We start from the raw sequence: 22,631 nt of genomic DNA on the forward strand, positions 1-22,631 counted from the left end.
CACTCCGATCATCACATGGTCCATCACATGATCCATCACCATGGTAAAAGATCATGTGATGGATCATGTGATGACCGGAGTGACGTCATCACAGGTCCTGTTCCTGCACACAGCTAAGATGAAGACAGAAGGAGATGCCGGGCTGCGCGATCAAGTGGATTAAGGTGAGTTACATATATATTTTTTTTAACCCCTCCAGCGCTATTTTACTATGCATTCTGTATTCAGAATGCTATTATTTTCCCTTATAACCATGTTATAAGGGAAAATAATACAATCTACAGAACACCGATCCCAAGCCCGAACTTCTGTGAAGAAGTTCGGGGTGGGTACCAAACATGCCGATTTTTCTCACGCGAGTGCAAAACGCATTACAATGTTTTGCACTTGCGCGGAAAAATCGCGCATGTTCCCGCAACGCACCCGCACATTTTCCCGCAACGCCCCTGTGAAAGAGGCCTAAGCAGCAGCTGGCAGTGCAGGGGGGCGTGGCCAGCACAGTGACCTCTGGTGTACAGGCACATATCTGCTCTCTCAGGCTTGTGCAGGAAACATCATCAGAGCAGGGAGAGAAACTGACATCACAGGTCATGTGACCCTCAGTGAAATCTGAGAAAGCAGCAACTGGAGATAAAGTATGTGAATTGTGAAGTCCTTACATTTGCCTAGTTAGAAACATACAAAGAACAAAAAAAATAACTCAGAGAACCCCCTTTAATCCTTTCTACCCCGGGACAGTTTTCACCTTCCTGCCCAGGTCATTTTTTGCAAATCCGACATGTATCACTTTATGTGGCTTTTACTTATCTAGGCCATTCTGAGATAAAAAAAAAAATCGTCACATATTGTACTTTATGACAGTGCTAAAATTGAGTAAAAAAATGTCATTTTTATTTATAAAAAAAAAATAATTTACTCAAAATTTTGAAAAATTAGCAAATTTCTATTTCTTTACTTTTATAATAGATAGTAATAACTCCAAAAATAGTAATTACTTTACATTCCCCATATGTTCATGACGGATTCGTCTTGGCTATGTTAAAGATAATACAACCGGATCCGTTCATAACGGATGCAGGTGGTTGTATTATCAGTAACGGAAGCGTTTTTGCTGAACCCTGTCAGATCCAGCAAAAACGCTAGTGTGAAAGTAGCCTCAAAGGGGTTGTCCGAGTTATGAAAAAAAAAAATATAATATAGCACTCTAAAGCTGATGGAAAGCAATATATAACTAAGCTAAGCAAGTTTTAGGCAAAAAAAATATATATATTTCCTCATTTCCCTGGTTCTTTTTTGTCCCTTTGTTTACCTGCAATAACACCAAACTCTGCCCCTCCCCCTGCTCTGCAAAAGGACTGAATACAAGTCCTGCCCTAAATGACATGTCTGACTGCTGGGATACAAGAACAAAAAAAATAACTCAGAGAACCCCCTTTAATCCTTTCTACCCCGGGACAGTTTTCACCTTCCTGCCCAGGTCATTTTTTGCAAATCCGACATGTATCACTTTATGTGGCTTTTACTTATCTAGGCCATTCTGAGATAAAAAAAAAATTCGTCACATATTGTACTTTATGACAGTGCTAAAATTGAGTAAAAAAATGTCATTTTTATTTATAAAAAAAAAAAAATTTACTCAAAATTTTGAAAAATTAGCAAATTTCTATTTCTTTACTTTTATAATAGATAGTAATAACTCCAAAAATAGTAATTACTTTACATTCCCCATATGTCTACTTCATGTTTGGATAATTTTGTGAATGCCATTTAATTTTTTGGGGACGTTAGAAGGCTTAGAAGTTTAGAAGCAAATCTTGAATTTTTTCAGAAAATTTCCGAAACCCACTTTATAAGTACCAGTTCAGGTCTGAAGTCACTTTGTGAGGCTTACATAATAGAAACCACCCAAAAATGACCCCATTTTAGAATCTAAACCCCTCAATGTGTTCAAAACGGATTTTACAAACTTTTTTAACCCTTTAGGTGTTCCACAAGAATTAATAGAAAATGGAGATGAAATGTCAGAATTTCACTTTTTTGGCAGATTTTCCATTTTAATCAATTTTTTTCCGCTAACAAAGCAAGGGTTAACAGACAAAAGCAGCGTGCCGGACCGCAGGGGAAAACACGTGAGGCTCACGGTGGGCCGATGGTTGCAATAGTACATGTACTCACGGTTAGCAGATACCTCCCTGGGTCAGCAGTGCAGTGAAGGGGAGAACAGCACCAAATTCTCCGGGGCACACTCTTCTACAGGGGACACCGGCCAGGTGGTGATTGAGGTGCCCTTGATGGTGATTGGATTTCTGGGTGCTTGTGCAGATGGGCCCCTGAATTAGGTAATATCGTGACGCCAGCACCTTGGTGGTGCAAAATGATGAGAGTGGTGGTAGTATGGAGATGGAAGAATGAGACAGGGTTCAAATCCAACTCAGAACTTTACTGTAAGCAGGGTCTTGACAGCAATTCACATCCAGATATAAACAGTCTCTCATGTATATGGAGGTTGAATACTGTAAATCCAGGTAACAGGCTATATATGTGGTTCTGTACCAGGCTAAAGTCTTTTTAGAGTATGAGAGGTATCTTCTCACTGGTACTTAGCTCTTTGCCCTGTTCTAATCTCAGTAATGGTGGTTTAGGTCCTTATCTGAAGTAATGGTGTCCTTGAAGTAATGGTGAGGCTGCCGGAAGCTAATAAACCTTTACCTGGGTACAAAGGCGCCTAAAGCCTAGTATAATGGCTATTGTCCTTCCTTTGTCTTATCACATAGCAATGATAAAGTCCACTTGGCACTCCAGAAGAGTAGACGGTAAAAGAAGGCCTCACCTTTGCCTGTTTCTTGGCTTGAAAACTGAGACAACGAATTGGCTCCTCTGGGCCATGGAGCCCAAGAGAGAGCTGAGAGTAGGGGGTCCTCTCCTTCCCCCTGCTCCTCACTCCAGCTACTCCCACTCCACTCCTCACTAACTAGGCTTGAACTGTGGTATATATAGACTATGGTGCTATCCCCATCTAGTGGTGGAATAAGTGTAGTGCACCTGACAGCCTGTTAACAGAGATTTTACATAAAAGTGCAATACAGCATGATACAACATATAATATGACAAACTTTGCAGTGCCCACGTATACAAGTAGGACGCTGCACAAACAAAACTCAATATTTATTGCCCTGATTCTGCAGTTTACATAAACACCCCATATGTGGTCGTAAACTGCTGTACGGGCACACGGCAGGGCGCAGAAGGGAAGGAGTGCCATATGGTTTTTGGAAGGCAGATTTCACTGGGATAATTTTAAGCTGCTATGTCACATTTGAAGACCCCCTGATGCACCCCTAGAGTAGAAACTCCAAAAAATGACCGCATTTTGTAAACTACGGGATAAGGTGGCAGTTTTGTTGGTACTATTTTAGGGTACATATGATTTTTGGTTTCTCTATATTACAGTTTTTGTGAGGCAAGGTAACAAAAAAAAATAGCTATTTTGTCACCGTTTTTATTTTTAGTTATTTACAGTGTTCATCTGACAGGTTAGATCATGTGGTATTTTTGTAGAGCAGGTTGTTACGGACGGGACAATACCAAATATGACTACTTTTTTGGTTGTTTGTTTCAGTTTTACATAATAAAGCATTTTTGAAAAAAAAATTTTTTTTAGTGTCCCCATATTCTGAAAGCCATATATTTTTTTAAAATTTTGGGCGACTGTCTTATGTGGGGGCAAATTTTTTTTGGGTATGAGATGACAGTTTGATTGGTACTATTTTAGGGTGCATATGACTTTTTGATCGCTTGGTATTACACTTTTTGTGATGTAAGGTGACAAAAAATTGCTTTTTTGACACACTTTTATTTTTTACGGTGTTCACCTGAGGGAATAGGTCATGTGATATTTTTATACAGCAGGTTCTTACGGACACTGCAATACCTAATATCTATACTTTTTTTTATTCAAGTTTTACGCAATAAAAGCATTTTTGAAACAAAAAAAAATCATGTTTTAGTGTCTCCATATTCTGAGAGCCAGAGTTTTTTTTATTTTTTGGGCGATTGTCTTTGGTAGGGTTTCATTTCTTGCGGGATGAGATGACAGTTTGACTGGCACTATTTTGGGGGTGCATATGACTTTTTGATTGCTTTTTTGACATCGTTTTTATTTTATCTTTTTTACGGTGTTCATCTGAGGGGTTAGGTCATGTAGTATTTTTATATAGCAGGTTGTTACGGATGCGGCGATACCTAATATGTCTCCTTTTTTTCTTTTTTTTAACATTTAACACAATAAAAGCATTTTTGAAACAAAAAAAATCATGTTTTAGTGTCTCCATAGTCTGAGAGACATATTTTATTTTTTGGGCGATTGTCTTAGATAGGGGCTCATTTTTTGCGGGATGAGCTGAAAGTTAGATTGGTACTATTTTGGGGGGCATACGCCATTTTGATCGCTTGGTGTTGCACTTTTAGTGATGTAAGGCGACAAAAAAATGTTTTTTTAGCACAGTTTTTTTAGCACAGTTTTTTTTTACGGTGTTCACCTGAGGGGTTAGGTCATGTGATATTTTTATAGAGTCGGTCGATACGGACGGATACCTAATATGTCTACTTTTCTTTTTTTCCCTATTTAAAAAAAATATATTTTACTTTATTTGGGGAAAATAATGTTTGTTTTTTACTTGAAACTTTGAATTTTTTTTGTAAAACTTTATTTATTTATTTTTTTCACTTTATTTTTTGTCCCACTCTGGGACTTTAACTTTTGGGGGTCTGATCCCCTTTACAATTCATCACAATACACTTACAACCTGCTTCCTGTGAGATCCAGGGGGTTGGGTCTGACAGGCTGTCACCAAAGGCAGCCACGATGCCTAGGCATCGGGCTGCCTTCCCTGCCATCGGGTCCCCGTTACAGCAGCGCGGGGACCCGATGGAAGCTGTCTCCCTCTCCACACATCACACGTGCCGCGGTCAGCGCTGACAGCGGCACATCAAGGGTTAATGCGCCGGCATCTGTGTTTTCACAGATGCTGGCGCATACAGCAGGGGTCCAGCTATCAGTGACTGCCGCACCCCGCTGCTGACAGACAGTGACTCTGTATGTCTACTATAGGGCACTGTGCTTCTCCACCTTTCCAACAGCTAACACAGGATCAAGTTTACAATTCCAATAGATGGCGCTGTGACAGTAAAATGTTAGTACTGTGCTGACAGCATAGGACAGGGGTGGCCAACCTTACAGACACAAAGAGCCAGGAAAAAAAATCGTATGACTGCCAGGAGCCACAAGCTATCCGTTTACACAGATATGCATGCACACGACAGTATTACTGCAATTGAGTTATCAAACATTTAAAAGTGCATTTAAACCACCTTTCCTACCTGTAGTGTAGACTTCTGGCAATCTTTTTTTTTTTCACAATGTGTTTCAAGATTTCTCAGATGACCGCCCCATGCTCAGATGACACCCCATGCACAGATGACTGCCCTATGCTCAGATGACCGCCCCATGCACAGATGACCGCCTTAGGCTACTTTCACACTAGCGTTGTTTTAATCCGGCATTCAATTCCGACACCGGAACTGCCCGCCGGATCCGGAAAAACGTGTGAAAACGGATTACATTTGAATCCTGATCAGACATCTCTATCAACATCGCGCCTGATCTTCCCCCGGCGGACCTCCAATCTTTGGCCCTGCAGATCTCTCAGGCAGGGAAGTACCTCTGCGAGGCCTCTTTGGACGCGGGCTCTCTTGTTGCCCGCTCATCAGCTCTCACGTTAGCCTTACGTACGCCTTAAAGTCTGGGCTGTAGACTCCTCGTCAAAGCGTTCCCTTACAGGGCTTCTCTTTTCGGGCTCTCTCCTGTTCGGTAGTCGGTTGGACGAGATCATCTCTGAGGCCACGGGCGGTAAAAGTACCCACCTCCCACAGTGCAAGGCCAAGCATCCGGTTCGCTCCAGGCCCTTGAACTCCCGTTTGCACTCCTTTCGTCGCTTCTATGGCACACACCCGTCGGCAGGAGCACCACCCAGGGTTTCCAATCAAGAGCAGAAGAGAAAACCGTCCTTTAAACCCCAACCAGCCTGGCGCCTGCAGCACAACCGGCCCGCGCCCCGGCCAATAGACGATCTCCAGCATGAAGGGGCACCCCCGCCCTCTCTAGGGGGGTCGGCTTCTCTTTTTTCAGGAAGTTTGGCGGTCCCACATTTCCAAAGAATGGGTACTCAAGATAGTAACCTTGAGTTACAAGATCGAGTTGGCCTCCACCTCGCCGGCCTTTTTTCAGTCATTACAGTCCCTTTTTTGCCCGGGGAGTGACCGGTTCCACTTGCGGAGCAGTTCACAGGTTTTTATTCAAACCTGTCTGTTGTCCCCAAGAAAGAGGGATCCGTTTGCCCGTTTCAAGACTTCAAGTTGCTGAATCGGTTTGTCAGTATCCAGCACTTCAGGAAGGAGTCTCTCCTCTCTGGGGTTGCCTCTCTGGAACAGGGCGAGTTCCTTTCCTCGGTGGACATTCAGGACGCATACCTACACATTCCCATTGCTCCCGCGCACCAGCGTTTTCTAAGCTTTGCGGTGGAGTCTCACCACTACCAGTTCGTGGCTCTACCCTTCGGCCTAGCAGCAGCACCGCAAGTATTTACGAAGGTGCTCCCTCCTCTCCTCGCCCTTCTCCGTTCCAGGGGCATCACCGTGATCCCCTATCTGGACGACATCCTTGTCAAGGCTGCGACCTTCGGTCAGAACGAGGACAGTTTACTCATCACCCTGGACGCCCTGGCACGTTTTGGCTGGCTGGTGAACTTCCAGAAGTCAGCACTGCATCCCAGCAGGCAAATTACTTTCCTCGGTATGATCCTCGACACGGCCGCGGTGACAGTCTGCATCCCCTCGGACAAGTGGTTATTTCTTCAGCGATCTGTTCGTCTTCTCCTCCAGAGCAGACGTCTATTGATCTGTTTTTGCATGCGAGTGTTGGGCACAATAGTTTCTTCCTTCACGGCGCTTCCGTTTGTGCAATTTTACACTCTGTGGACACTCACAGTGGGCGATTTTGTCATCCTGGGACAAGACACCAAGTTCCTTGGACCATACCACTGCCCTTCCCCCGCAGGTGTGGTTAGACTTCATGTGGTGGCTCTCGACTCCAACCTTGGTCTCCGGCAAATCCTTTCTCACGGTCTCATGGTCGGTCATCACGACCGATGCCAGCCTCCTCAGATGGGGAGGAATCTTCTGACCTCGGACAGTCCAAGGCAAATAGTCTCTGTTGGAATCCAGACTGCCCATCAACATCCTGGAACTTTGGGCCATTCATTTGTCCTTGCTTCATTAGACTCCTCACCTGAGGGGACTGCCGATCCGGATCCACTCGGACAATGCCACAGTGGTGACGTACATCAATCACCAGGGGGGCACGCAATCGGGCCGTGATGGCGGAGTCGGATAAAATTCTAAAGTTGTCGGAGGAACATGTACCAGCTCTGTCGGTAGTCTACATTCCAGGAGTGGTAAATAGGACGGCAGACTTCCTCAGCCGGAAGACCGTGGATCCGGGCGAATGGCCTCTGCACCCAGAGGTGTTCGACTTCATCTGTCTCCAGTGGGGCCATCCGGACATGGATCTGATGGTATCCAGGATCAACCACAAGCTTCCCACCTTCATCTCACTGACAGAAGACTCCCAGGCATGCGCATTAGGCTACTTTCACACTAGCGTTCGGAGCGGATCCGTCTGATGTTTCATCAGACGGATCCGCTCCGATAATGCAGACGTTTGCATCCGTTCAGAACGGATCCGTCTGCATTATTACTTAGAAAATTTTCTAAGTCTGAAAGTAGCCTGAGCGGATCCGTTCAGACTTTACATTGAAAGTCAATGGGGAACGGATCCGCTTGAAGATTGAGCCATATAGTGTCATCTTCAAACGGATCCGTCCCCATTGACTTACATTGTAAGTGTGGACGGATCCGCTCGCCTCCGCACGGCCAGGCGGACACCCGAACGCTGCAAGCAGCGTTCAGGTGTCCGCTCACTGAGCGGAGCGCAGGCTGAACGCTGGCAGGCGGATGCATTCTCAGTGGATCCGCCTCCACTGAGAATGCATTGGGGCCAGACAGATGCGTTCGGGGCCGCTCGTGAGCCCCTTCAAACGGTGCGCACGAGCGGACACCCGAATGCTAGTGTGAAAGTAGCCTTAGACGCACTAGTGGCCCCATGGGACGGCTTTTCCCTCCTGTATGCCTTCCCCCCTCTTCCTCTCCTACCCCGGGTCCTTCGCAGGATCAAGAGGGAGGGCATCCAGACGATTCTTTAACCGTCAGATTGGCCGCGCCGAGCTGGTACACCGATCTCATCCTTCTTCTAGGAGAAGCTCCGTGGCCGCTTCTGCTTAGGGACGACCTTCTCTCTCAGGGACCCATCTTCCACCAGCATTTAGAATCGCTACGTTTGATGGAATGGCTATTGAAACCGCCATTCTGAAGCGGCGGGGTTTCTTCAACAGAGTCATTCGCACCATGATTAAGGCCAGGAAGCTGACGTCGTCCAAGATATATTACAGGACTTGGAAGTCTTTCCTGCGCTTCTGTGCGGACCGTCGCCTCCCTCCGTTCCGTTTTTCCCTTCCCACAATCCTCTCCTTTTTGCAAATGGGGCTGGATTTGGGTCTTGGTCTTAGGTCCCTAAAGGGGCAGGTGTCGGCACGTGCAATCTTTTTTCCTGGAAAGTGGCCTTTCTGGTGGCAGTCACCTCCATCAGGCGCATGTCGGAATTGGTGGCGCTCTCCTGTAGGGAGCCCTTTCTTATTCTGCACCAAGATAAGGTGGTGCTTCACCCTGTGCCTTCCTTTCTTTTGAAGGTAGTCTCTACCTTCCATGTCAACGAGCACATCGTTCTTCTCTCATTTTGTCCCTCGCCTTTGCATTCTAGGAAACAGGCCCTCCACCAGCTGGACGTTGTTCATGCCCTGAGGATTTATTCATCTGCTACGGAGTCGTTTCGGCGTACCGACTCACTGTTCGTTATTCCTGAGGGTCCTCGCAAGGGTTTGGCAGTCTCCAAAGGAACGATTGCCAGGTGGATCCGCTTAGCCATTGCCGAGGCATATCGCTCCCGGAGCAAGGCTCTGCCCCTCCTTATCACAGCTCACTCGACCAGGGCGGTGGGCGCTTCTTGGGCCAGTTTTCACCAGGCTTCCGCTTTGCAGTAGGCAACCTGGTCTTCCTTGCACAAATTTACCAAGTTCTACCAGGTGCATACCTTTGCGTCAGCAGACGCCGCTCTGGGTCGCAAGGTCTTGCGGGCTGTGGTATGTTAGACTTCTGCGACTGTGTCTTCCATGGGTGTGTGGTTTCTTCCCTCCCCGTGGACTGCTTTGTAATGTCCCACCGTCCTGTGTCCCCCAATGATACGAGCGAGAAAACAAGATTTTCGTGGACTTACCTGTAAAATCTCTTTCTTGCTGAGTTCATTGGGGGGGGACAGCACCCACCATTTGTTTTTTTTTCCTCTAATTTTGCCACAGGTGACGGCAGTTGATTGACTGGTAGGGTCCTCAGTTGGGTTCAGACCCACTGGTTATTGTAATATTATTTCATTTCTGATTTCTTTTCCTCCTACTGCTTGCGCACAAACTGATATGCTCTCTCCAGGCTGGAGGGGGTATAGCCGGCAGGAGGAGCTAACACAGCAGCAGCTATACCCACGGTCCTGTGTCCCCCAATGAACTCAGCGAGAAAGAGATTTTACAGGTGAGTCCACAAAAATCAAATTTTTTCTTAGGTGCAGAAATTGACCTGCCGTGCTGATTTTCAAATTCATAGCATGTCAATTGTTTTTCTTGTGCACATTTGACCCTTTTTAATGGAAGGGTGAGATCTGCAAAAAATCCACACCAAAAAACACATACAAAACGCACAAAAACGGTACCAAAAACACAATAAATATTACAGATATGTGTGTGTGTGTGTGTGTTTTTGGTGCAGTTTTGGTGCAGAATTGGATTATCTGCACCGAGTGCATGTACCCTAAAGCTAGCCTGGCTGCTAGCTTTAGTCCCAGTGTTAGGACCCTCACTGATGTAATAGTTATCCCATATCTGTGGATAAGGGATAACTTAATGTAACCGGAATACCTCTTTAAGTGTGAAATAAAGAATTGTAATCACTGGGCTTAAGAAACAAGGGGTAGAGGATGACAATTATACCAGGAGTAGACCTGTGGGAGTAATCTAGTCGTGGTCACACAGCCTACCACTTTTTGAGGGTGGTATAACAAAAGAAATGTGCCTGATAAAGAAGACTTGTGTTCTTAATACAATATTTGTTATTTTTCTAATTACTATTTTACCCCTTTTTACCTGATTAATTTTAATTATAGTCATACAGGTTAATTAGAGTGCAAAATAACTCATGCTCCACACAAAGACATGTTTCCTCATTTAGGCTATGTTCAAACTGTCCTAATGTATGTAAGTTTGAGCCAAGAAATGTTTCTGGTGTATAAGTTGAAAAGGTCTTTAAACCTGACAGAAGCTAAAATAGTTTTTATTTATTTATTTATTTTTTTGCTTCCACTAGACAGATAGATGTCAATATTTCCTTTTCTGATGCACTTCCCTATACAGTTGCCTGCCAAAAAAAAGACCATGGACAGTATATTAAATTGTAGGTTGATTAGTTGCACACCTTGGAGCCTTACTTTCAGCACCTCAGTCTGATGATTTTTCCATTGGTAGATATGAAAAAGCATGGATAATGCCTTGTATATTATATGGCCGTTTTTTTTAAACATTTTTTTTTTTTTATATGCCTGTTCCAAGTTCTATAATTATCATTACTAGATTGCTGTCCTTGTGCCTACAGGTATTGTAATCAAAGGGACCTGGCTGTAACCCCTCAGGGAGGAAACACAAGTCTAGTCGGAGGCAGTATCCCTGTGTTTGATGAGATCCTCATCTCCACTGCTCTCATGGACCAGGTGATCAGTTTTGATGACGTTTCGGGTGAGTCACTGGATTCCTCTCCTTATCGTCTCTTGTTTAATTTTACCCTAAATATTATTCTGGTTCACCTCTGTCATCTTCCATTCTGTTGAATCAAGTGGTTGTTGGGTGCATTGTGTATAGAGGTGCTGAGGTAGCAGTCATACCCAGGACCTTCTGTCTGAGGGCTCCAGGGGCGGACTGGCCATAGACCCTACAGGGAAATTTCCCTGTGGGCCGATGCCCAGAGTACAGGGGCAGACTGGGAACTTAAAGTGGACCTGGAAAAAAATACTAAAAGTGGCCCTGTTTTGTAGTCACAAAATACCACCCCAACAGAACCAAACACCAAAGTCTATCACAAAATACTGCCAGCATCACAAAATACATCCCCAAAAACATCCACTGCCCGGCCATGAGGAGGGCCCAGGTGCCCCCTGGGCATCAGCCCACCGGGAAATTTTGCCCCTGCCAAGAGGGTCACCTAAGCCCTCCTCATGGCTGTCAGGCAGATACATAATGATCTGATGCTCTCCGCATTAATTAATATAGGAGCATCAGGTACTTAACCGCCTCACGTCCGCCCATAGGATATAAACGTCCTATGGGTGGACGTCTATTTCTGACAGCACGTTTTAAAACGTCCTGTCAGAAATAGCAGCTGCACGCTAATCGTGCAGCTGCTGATCGGGTTGCCCGCTGTCAGTGACAGCAGGGCAACCCTAAGACAAGGCAGGGACAGTGCCCAGGTGTCCCTGCCTTCACGATCGCTGCAGACACAGCGCTCACCGAGCGCTATGTCTGCAGAGCAGGAAGCGCTGTGCGCTTCCTGTTCCGGCCCGGCGGTCATGTGACCGCCGTGACCGGAGAGTGCAGGAGCTGTGTGAGGTCTCTCAGAGACCTCGATCAGCCCTGCTGTGAGGCTGTACAGCGCAGGATTGCTGCTGTACAGCCTCTATAGGGGTGCATTTGTCCTCTAACTGGGGCTACTATGTCAGCCCCAGTTACAGGAGAAATCAACAGTGTAAAAAAAAAAAAAAAGTGAAGTAAATGTCCCCCAGAGGTCTTGTATGACCTTATGGGGGACGAAAAGTGTAAAATAAAATAAAAATAAAATAAAGGGTTGAAAAAATAAAATAAAAAAAAGTTTCACATGTAAAAAAAAAAAAAATCCCAAGTAAGGAATAAAAAAAAAAATTAAAAATAGAAAAAATAAAATAAAATAGACATATTTAGTATTGCCGCGTCCGTAAAAACCAGCTCTATAAAAATATCACATGACCTAACCCCTCGGGTGAACACCGTAAAAAAAAAAAAAAAAAAAACTGTGTCAAAACAAGCAATTTTTGTCACCTTGCATCACAAAAGGTGCAACACCAAGTGATCAAAAACGCGTATGTCCCACAAAATGGTACCAATAAAACCGTCACCTCATCCCGCAAAAAATGAGCCCCTACATAAGAAAATCTCTCAAAAAATAAAAAAACTATAGCTCTCAGAACATGGACACATTAAAACATAATTTTTTGGTTTCAAAAATGCTATTATTGTGTAAAACTTTAATAAATGAGAAAAAGTATACATATTAGGTATCGCCACGTCCGTAACAATCTGCTCTATAAAAATGTCACTTGACTGAACCCCTCAGGTGAACGCTGTAAAAATAAATAAATAGAAACTGTGCTAAAACAACCAATTTTTTGGTCACCTTGCCCCATAAAGTGTTATAATGAATGATCAAAAAATCATATGTACCCAAAAATAGTACTAATAAAACTGGCACCTTATCCCCTAGTTTCCAAAATGGGGTCACTTCTTGGGAGTTTCTACTGTAAGGGTGCATCAGGGGGCTTCAAATGGGACATGGCATCTAAAAACCATGTGGAGTTCCTTTCCTTCTGCGCCCTGCCGTGTGCCCATACAGCAGTTTATGACCACATGTGGGGTGTTTCTGTAAACCGCAGAATCTGGGTAATAAATATTGAGTTTTGTTTGGCTGTTAAAAATTTGATCTCCATTTTCCTTTAATTCTTGTGGAACGCCTAAAGGGTTAACAAAGTTTGTAAAATCGGTTTTGAATACCTTGAGGGGTGTAGTTTCTACAATAGGGTCATTTATGGGGGTATCCACTATGTAGGCCCCACAAAGTGACTTCAGACCTGAACTGGTCCTTATAAAGTGGGTTTTGGCAATTTTCTTAAAAATTTGAAGAATTGCTTCTAAACTTCTAAGCCTTCTAACGTCCTAAAAAAATAAAATGACATTTCCAAAATGATGCCAACATAAAGTAGACATATGGGGAATGTTAAATAATAAATATTTTATGAGGTATCACTTTCTGTTTTATAAGCAGAGAAATTGAAATTTAGAAAATTGTGAATTTTTCAAATTTTTGGGTAAATTTGGGATTTTTTCATAAATAAAGGTGAAATATTTTGACTCAAATTTATGACTATCATGAAGTACAATGTGTCACGAGAAAACAATCTCTGAATGACTTGGATAAATAAAGGCGTTCCAAAGTTATTACCACATAAAGTGAGATATGTCAGTTTTGCAAAATTTGGCCTGGTCAGGAAGGGGGCAAAGGGCCCAGATGGGAAGTGGTTAAGCACCTGACCATTGGCCACAGGTGCCCTCTTGAATTCAATTGTATTACTTTCCTCAGGACGATGATACAGTTTCTTATTGTGGCGAGGGCGGCAGTATATTGTGCTGCACTCTGGTATTTGGTTCTGCTGGGGCAGTATTTTGTTCTGCGCTACAGTACTACTAGCCCTGCCTACTTCTGTGTCCCTACCTACTTGTGTTTCCCCACCTTCTGTTAGTTTGGACCCACCTACGACATGGGGCAACTTTTAGGGCTTTTTCCATGTCCACTTTAAGTTCCCAGTCCACCCCTGGATGGTTTTTCAAACACATAAGAAGACACCGGTCACACATTGTATGTGGGGGGTTCTGGGGTCCCAGGAGTTCAAGTTATGTCTCGGAGAACAATTATAGACAGCCTTCACAACAATCATATTGATTTTTGGCACTGTATGGAGGCACTTCAGGATAAGACTATATACAATGTAATCTTCAGGATCACTTGAACCTCTGCACTGACTCTGAACATGTGCCCTGGAAATGCAGGGTGCTGTCAGTGATTCATGGATGATTTACCACATGGAGGAAGTTAGCTGTTTTGGTTTTAGAAATAGAGTGTGCTAAAGGGGAATATAGAGGTAGGAAACACAACCATTAACTTTCTAATCCCAGCCTAGAATCTAATCCCAGGGTACATGTAACAAGCTATAGCTCCAGGCGGTACTTGCACTATCCCACTATCCAAAATTACATAAAAAATGGTAATTGCGGTGGAAGGATCTTTTCAAATAATAGGCAAATATACAGAAAACCCTTGTGTTGATGGGGGTGGTCTTTTGGAGCGGTTTCATTGTATTTTTCTCACGTGTCATTATTTTTTTTAGGTGCCTTGGTGTGCCAGGCAGGCTGCATTTTAGAGTCGCTAAACCAGTATCTGGGAGAACGGGGTTATACCATGCCACTAGATCTAGGAGCAAAGGGAAGCTGTCACATAGGGGGCAACCTGGCTACGAATGCTGGTGGCCTCAGACTTCTGCGATATGGATCCCTACGAGGGACAGTCTTAGGACTTGAAGCCGTAAGCTATTTGAAGAGGGCCTCACAAATATCTTGTTCTCTTTTCTTCTCCATAGTTTTTTTTTTATTGTCCCCTTTTTTTTTTTACCCGTTGTCAGGTTCTTCCCGATGGATCTATTCTGGAATGTCTCAACTCCTTGCGCAAAGATAACACAGGCTACGATCTGAAGCAGCTGTTCATTGGATCAGAGGGAACTCTAGGCCTCATCACTGCTTTATCCATTCTGTGCCCTCGCAAACCCAGTGCAGTAAATGTGGCCTTTTTAGGTAAGGCGATTTGTTTCATCAGTTCGTTTATATTTCTCTTGGCTTGGCTATTTTCCCTTGTCATGTCCCAAGGCTTGTTAAAAACTTTGACTTTGACTCATAGGGAGTCATTTCCAAAAGGTGGCACTAGCGAGATGGTTCCCTTTTCTTGAGAGATACCTCTTTGCCAGTGTGTAACTAGAGTTCTATGGGTCCCAGGGGAAACTTTTAATTGGGGCCCCCCTCTCCCGCCAGGCCCAGAACGTTATTCCCCTGGTCTCTGGTAATAATAATATCCCCCCACTACCCCCAGTAATGTCCCTTTAGCACCCACAGTAATGTCCCTATACTACCCCCTCTGTTTCCAGTAATGTCCTTCCACTGCCCCTAGTAATGTCCATTCACTGTCGACAGTAATGTTCATTCCCCCACTGCCCCCAGAAATCTCCCTATAGTACCCCCAGTAATTTCACCCCAGTCTTCACTCACATGTAAATACCACCATACAGTACTCTGGGAAAATTTACTCTGTACGTTTTTATTTATTGTGCAGTCTTCCATAGGTTACAGGTGAATACAGCCCCATTAGTAACCTTAGTTCCTAGCAGAGCTCATCTTGGTTTGCTACGACCCAGCAGCTCTGCTATTCTGGGGCACACTAGGTGATCACATGAAGGGGAGTACACAGATATCATAAGCCCCCATAGCAGAGCTTAGTATCGGCCTCCTTGCCCCATCCAGTTTGTGAGTACATGTGCGTCAATCACTTGTAGGCAATGCAGAATGCATAGCACAGCACTCCAGATTTTTCCCCTGGCCTAACTTTATTCAAACTTCTATGTCAGTAAAGTGCAATAAGTGCTTTATAAATATGGCACATCATATTTCTCAATTTTTACACCAGACAAGTTCAACATCGGCCCCCTACCCCTGTGCCTCACAATGGCGCAGGTATAAAGTCCAGGACAATACACCGTACATGTAGCGCATGAAGTCATGGGCAGCTTAAGCAGAGACCATCCCCCCATTTCTGTAATGGGGAGCAAGTTGTGGGAATTGTCTGATTTAGAAAACGAATTTTCGAATCCCCTGTTGGGTAATTCAGAATTGAGAAGCTGCTCCCCCATTTCTCCACATTGTTGTATAATATTTGTCTATTTGGGGTATAAGCCATTAAGGGGGGTTATGCCATGATTTATTGAAATACAAAGGCACATATTTGTTTCGGCACTTACATGCAATGATTGATGTTAAAAATGAAAATCAGACATCATACAGTACATGACAATACCTTTCTAACAAAGCTTCCCATTTACTGCTCCAATTGCTCTGCTAGACTATCTTCAGCCTGGCTGCTCAGGGAGTGTGTCCTTTCTGCTGAAGCTCTCTCCCTCTGACATTCCTGCAGCTCAGTGAGACAAAAAATAAGGAAAAGAACAAACAGCAGGTGGCGCTATACAGATACATTTTATTAGATAGCTTTCTGGCTATACAAAAATGTTTATTACATGCAATTACAAAAGTATCCAGGTGCTGGTTTGAATAATGTAAAATATATTTTGTCACACAACCCCTTTAACTGAGTGTTGGAGAAATGCTGTATGCAGTTTTATCTAATAGTGGTTCTTATCTTTGGCTCCAGGATGTGAACATTTCAGCAGAGTTTTGCAGGTGTTCACACTGTGCAGAGATCACCTGGGAGAGATTCTGTCGGCCTGTGAGTTCATGGACTCGGAGTCTATGAGGATGGTGAAAACACATCTGAAACTTACCAATCCTTTACCAGGTGAGTGATGACAACCCGGTGACCAGTGGGGATACTGGTGTACATAACTGTAGGATTAATGTGGGTATTTTATGACTGCAGACAATGCGTTCTACGTCTTGGTAGAAACCTCTGGCTCCTGTGGAAAGCACGATGAAGAGAAGCTCAATATATTTCTGGAGAAGGCAATGGAGTCAGGACTTGTGACATCTGGGACAGTAGCTACAGACCAGGCTAAAATACTGGTATGGCCTTAATCCGCAGTGTCTCATCTGTGGTGTTAAAGGGTTTCTCTGTGTTTAAGAAAAATATTATTTGTACTTCATATATAACAGACATAATTAATTATATTTGTATAATTTTATTGTTTACCTATGTTTCCCCTTAAACTATGTTACTATGTTACCCTATGTATACGTTGGGAAGAAAAAGGATGTGAAAGAGCAGTAGACTACACTTTTCCATTCCGCATGGGGTCCCATAGGGTCTACCATACACGGAAGCCAATGAGACCAATGAAAAGGAAAAGCTAAAATCTTGTATTGACATAAGTGTTCAGACCCTTTACACTGGACAAACGATTGCTGGGAAGGGCTTTGTTCCATCCCAACAATCACCTGCTCGTCAGTAAAGGAGACCTCCTGCATTTACATGCAGTGCTCTACTACACAGTTTAGGGAGGAGCGATCGCTAAAGGCCCCTTTGCACTGCTCGAACATAGCTAACAAGCTCGTTCATATGGTAATAGGATCGTTGGTGTGGTCACTTAAATGATCGTTTGCCGGCAGCAGATTGTGCTGTCTAAGTAGCCTCTGCTGCAAACAATAGTTCTGTATAGATACAAGCTATGTCATTAGCGATCGCTGCTCCTCTATACTGTGGAGGAGACCACTGCAAATAAATACAGCTTTATCCTCCACTGACTGGCAGGCGATTCTCAGGAAGGAACGCTTCCTTCCCGACAATCGTCTACTCAATTGTGCAGTGTAAAGGGGCTTTAATGCCATCGCTCGTCCCCACACAGAATCATTTTTTTGCCAGCAGCAGAGGCTGTTTAGTCTCAACAGAACAAAATGTAAAAAAAAGTGAGTAAAAAACGAATACTGTTTTACAGTATAATACAAAGGTGTTAGATTCCACAGGTAATTTTACAGCATGATGGCTCAGTGGTTAGCATTACTTCAAAAAAAAAAAAGGGGGTCAATCAGCACATCCCAATGTGCAGGTGCACGCTGCCATGGCTAGAAACACAAAGAAAAAAAGACAATGCAGCAGCACTCTGCAAACACAAATAAAGTACAATAATGCAATAATTCTATAAAAAATTCTGGTGCTAATGCTACGCTTATTTAGCAAATTTGAGATTCTTGGCAAATACATTTTGTACAAAATTATTTGGGCCCGTCTGCCAAACGTCAAGACGATCTATATAAGATGGGAACCTAACACTAGATGCTACCTGTTATGTGTCATAATCGGTGTCGGACTGGGGTACCTAGGGCCCACCAGTAAAATTTATTTTGGGGGCCCACCTTACGGATACATTCAAATATAATAAGTAATTTAACAAGGTTTTTTTATATGAACATAGGCTGGTTGAGGTGCTGTACATTGAATATATGTATGTATCGCAGTACGTCTACTGTGTTATGTGCCACTTGTGCAGGGGGTGGAAGACTAAGGGCCCACCTTGCTCAGGGGCCCACCGGGGGATTCCCCTGTACCACTGTGGGCCAATCCGAGCCTGGTCATAATAGCCACCATAAAATTCAGGGAGTCGCCATTATGGCACATAACAGGTAGTATTTAGTGTTAGGTTCCTGTCTTATAGAGATCGCCTTGACGTTTGGCAGACGGGCCCAAATAATTTTGTACAAAATGTATTTGCCAAGAATCTCAAATTTGCTAAATAAGTGTAGTATTAGCACCAAAATGTTTTCTATAACTTTGGCATTATTGTACTTTATTTGTGTTTTTCAGAGTGCTGCTGCATTGTCTTTTTTTCTTTGTGTTTCTAGCCATGGCAGCGTGCACCTGCACATTGGGATGTGCTGACTGACCCTCTTTTTTGCAGTTGTACTGGAGCTAGAAGTGTGGCTGACTCCAGTTGGTCTTGGCTGTCTGCCCCATAGGCTGATTTTAATTAGAGTAAGTATAAAGCTGTAGCCTGCTCTCATTGTATTTATTGGAAGCCATTTGAGAAGTATAGAGTGGGCTCAGCATGCATGTTGGTACCTGCATCCCTGGATTTAATGGAGGCCGTTATGGCATCAAAAATGGTAAAAAGCAGAATTGACACAGCAGAATTGGACCATTTTGCTGTTAACGTGTATATTTGGCTTAAATTATTATTTTTATAAAATGTCATAAAATAACAAAAGAAGTGCTAGTCACCCATTTTCACCCCTACTGCTTCTACGGTTGAGTACTGGTCCTCTCTGCTGCTGTTTATTTTCCTAGCTGCAGCAGTGACGTCCTGTACACATGTCACATGGTTTGTTTGGTACATTACCGCTGCAGCCAAGAAGATGATGTCAGCGCTGCAGGACCAGAACACTGAGAAAAGGGTGAATATGACTTATTTTGTTCTTTTATGACATTAATGCTGCTACCCCTTTAATCTTGTTTTTATTTTTGTATATTTCATTTATCTTCCTTCACACAGTCCCTCTGGGCCCTCCGGGAACGTATCACAGAGGCTCTAGCCTATGATGGTTATGTCTACAAATATGACTTGTCAATGCCTGTGGAGAAACTGTACACACTCGTAGAAGAAACAAGGGCTCGTTTAGGTTCGGCTGCTCAATGTGTGGTTGGTTATGGACATTTAGGTGAGAGAACTCGCTGCAGTGCTTTTCCTTGTTGACATATTTATTCCATACACATAAAATAGGCTATTCGGCTGGTTTTTCACAACACAGTATTGATGTGATTTTTTAATTTTTTTTTATAACATTAAACATCTATCAGCATCTTTTTTAAAACATCAGGTTTCTCAAATGCATTTTTATCTGGTGGCTCCAAAAACACATTAAAACTGTTGGGTGAGAATCCGCATTGTGAGAAACCTTCTTTTACCTCTCCTGCTCCGCTGCTCCTCTCCAGGTCCAACTATAGCTCCTCCAGTCGCACTCCCTTGTCTTCTCCGGCTCACACTGCACTGTCCCCTGACTGCGTGCAGAGTGAGGTTATAGTGCGCGCATTACGTCCTGACGCTGTGCGCAGTTCGCACCTGCAGTGCAGCACGGCCTCAGAGAAGAAGACAAGGGAGGGTGAGTAGTGGCAGCGCTCACAGTGCTTCACCCGCTCCCTGCACCTAATGCATACTGCAACTTTTGGGGGGAAAAGTGCATCTTACAAAATCGAAGAATACGGTAGGTTACAGTATATCTGATGTCATGGAAAAAGTACATAAACCTGTAAATTAAACTACAAATAAGGTCTGTATTGTAAGATGCCTCCAGATGATTATATATTGGTTATTATTTTCTTTAAATTAGATGCATCATAATATTACAATCGTAAAGTTTCCCAAATGTTAGGGCGCTAGTCATACTATACCAAAAGCCTGCTGTTCATTTTAATTACCGTATTTTTCGCCCTATAAGATGCACCTGCCCATAAGACGCACCTAGGTTTTTGAGGAGAAAAATAAGAAAAAAAATATTTTAAACCAAAAGTTGTGCTTTTGGTGGGTTTTGAACTAATGGTGGTCTGTGGATGACACTATTATGGGGGATCTGTTGAGGACACTGTTATGGGGGATCTGTGGGTGACACTGTTATGGGGGATCTGTGGGTGACACTGTTATGGGGGATCTGTGGGTGACACTGTTATGGGGGATCTGTGGGTGACACTGTTATGGGGGATCTGTTGGTGACACTGTTATGGGGGATCTCTTGGTGACACTGTTATGGGGGATCTGTGGGTGACACTGTTATGGGGGATCTGTGGGTGACACTTATGGGGGATCTGTTGGTGACACTTATGGGGGATCTGTGGGTGACACTTATGGGGGATCTGTGGGTGACACTTATGGGGGATCTGTGGGTGACACTTACGGGGGATCTGTGGGTGACACTGTTATGGGGGATCTGTGGGTAACACTGTTATGGGGGATCTGTGGGTAACACTGTTATGGGGGATCTCTGGATGACGCTATTATGGGGGATCTGTGGGTGACACTGTTATGGGGGGGGTCTGTGGATGACACATATATAGCATCTTATGCTATGTGTCATCCACAGATCCCCTCCATAACAGTGTCCCTTTAGTGTGAATGACCCCCAATACAGGGGGTGGGGTCGCATCTGGTTTTATAATGACAGCGGGGCCCGTGCAGTGACTGTATTCTACTACACGGGCCCTGCTCACTGTATATAATCGTATATGTCATTGTAGGCATTGTTAATATATAAAAGTTCAGGGTAATCAGCGCCTGTATTACTTACAAGTGCTAAGTAGCAGAGAGGGAGGGAGGAGGCAGAATAGAATACAGTCACTGCACGGGCCCCGCTGTCATTATAAAAGAAGATGCTGGCCCCCAGCCCCTCCTCCATCGCTGCGCGGCGTATCATTGAAAATTCGGCAAAATGCAGCATTCGCCCCATAAGACGCACTGCTATTTTCCCCCCACTTTGGGGGGGGGGGGAAAGGTGCGTCTTATAGGGCGAAAAATACGGTAATTAATATCTTTTTTTATACTGCAATACAATATAAAGCTAAAAAGTTATCATAGTAACTAGTGGCATCAACATAGAAATCTGATGTTATGTAACCCGTCTGTTCTACAGGTGATGGAAACTTGCATTTAAACATCACAGCAAAGTCGTACAGTGACGCCTTAGCGTCAGCCCTGGAGCCTTTTGTGTATGAATGGACATCTCAACACAGCGGCAGTATAAGTGCTGAACATGGTCTGGGATTCAAAAAGAGGGACCACATTTATTACAGCAAGTCCAGGGGAGCAGTGAGCATTATGCAGAATCTTAAACATATGCTGGATCCAAAAGGCATCATGAACCCATACAAGACTATCCCTCCAGCTGAGCGAACCCCTGGCATATAAAATGTTAACAGAACTTGTTAGCGCCTAGAATTAAATTTCCTAGTCCTTTCTGAGTAATGTCACATTTTTATAATGTATAAAATTATTGTATACAACATGTATAGTGAAATAAATAATTAATTTAGCAATTTAGTCTGAATTATGTCGCTGTTGACCATAGGACATACCTACAGTGCTTACTTAAAGGGTATCTGTCAGTAGGATCAACCCAATTAACTCAGGCATAGTGCTGGTAAGGTTGCCCTAGCTGATTAAAAAACAGCATACCTTTCTTCTCCTAATCTTTTCAGTGGCCGCAGCATTACACTGATCCCCTTGTGTCATGTGACCATTTGTCATGATGCAAGGGGAGAGGGTCACCGCTGCTGCCATTGATTGGCTGCAAGTTTACATCCAGGGACCCAAGCAAAGCAGCGGAGGCATTGGAGCGAAGTATGCTTCCCTTCGCAGCTCTGCCCAGGAGGTTCCAAACATGCACAACCCCTTTAAACCCAGTTAATATGTCATTTTAAAATCCTTTAAATGCAGAGTCTTTGTGGATATTACTGGGGATTTTTATCTGTGGAATCCATGGTGAAACTCCACAGCATAACTTGACATGCTGTGGATTTAATATCTACGCCACCTTTCAATTATGCTGCAGATTATTTTGCAGTTTGTGGATACGATTTTTAAAAATATATTTGCTGCTTCTGTAAAACAATGAGGTTTTGCAGCACACAAATTCACAAAGTTTTATTCCTATGTTGATGGACCTGTAAAGTGCTGAAGTATTTGCTAGGAAAGTTCAGACTATTTACCATGGAGGCAGACTATGCAACTGCTATGATGCCAATAGGTAGTAGTAGAGGGAGGGGCCTCGTGCTGAATTTGTCCTGTATCTGAAATAAATCCAAGCATT

The 22,631-nt window shown here is 43.8% G+C and overlaps 1 protein-coding gene across 2 annotated transcripts in view; it reads left to right on the top strand.

The window, feature by feature from the left end:
* D2HGDH (D-2-hydroxyglutarate dehydrogenase) overlaps nt 1-21,862 on the top strand; it is a 47,265-nt gene extending 25,403 nt beyond the window's left edge. For both annotated transcript variants that reach the window (XM_040427944.1, XM_040427943.1), the window contains exons 4-10: nt 10,867-11,006; nt 14,459-14,652; nt 14,750-14,918; nt 16,540-16,683; nt 16,765-16,907; nt 19,328-19,493; nt 21,456-21,862. In XM_040427944.1, the coding sequence (XP_040283878.1) occupies nt 10,867-11,006; nt 14,459-14,652; nt 14,750-14,918; nt 16,540-16,683; nt 16,765-16,907; nt 19,328-19,493; nt 21,456-21,730 (1,231 nt within the window). In that variant the 3' untranslated portion in view covers nt 21,731-21,862. The remainder of the gene's footprint in view (nt 1-10,866; nt 11,007-14,458; nt 14,653-14,749; nt 14,919-16,539; nt 16,684-16,764; nt 16,908-19,327; nt 19,494-21,455) is intronic.
* Nucleotides 21,863-22,631: the final 769 nt, after the last annotated feature.

The sequence above is a fragment of the Bufo bufo genome, chromosome 4 (genome assembly GCF_905171765.1).
Source record: "Bufo bufo chromosome 4, aBufBuf1.1, whole genome shotgun sequence".
NCBI classification, from domain to species: domain Eukaryota; kingdom Metazoa; phylum Chordata; class Amphibia; order Anura; family Bufonidae; genus Bufo; species Bufo bufo.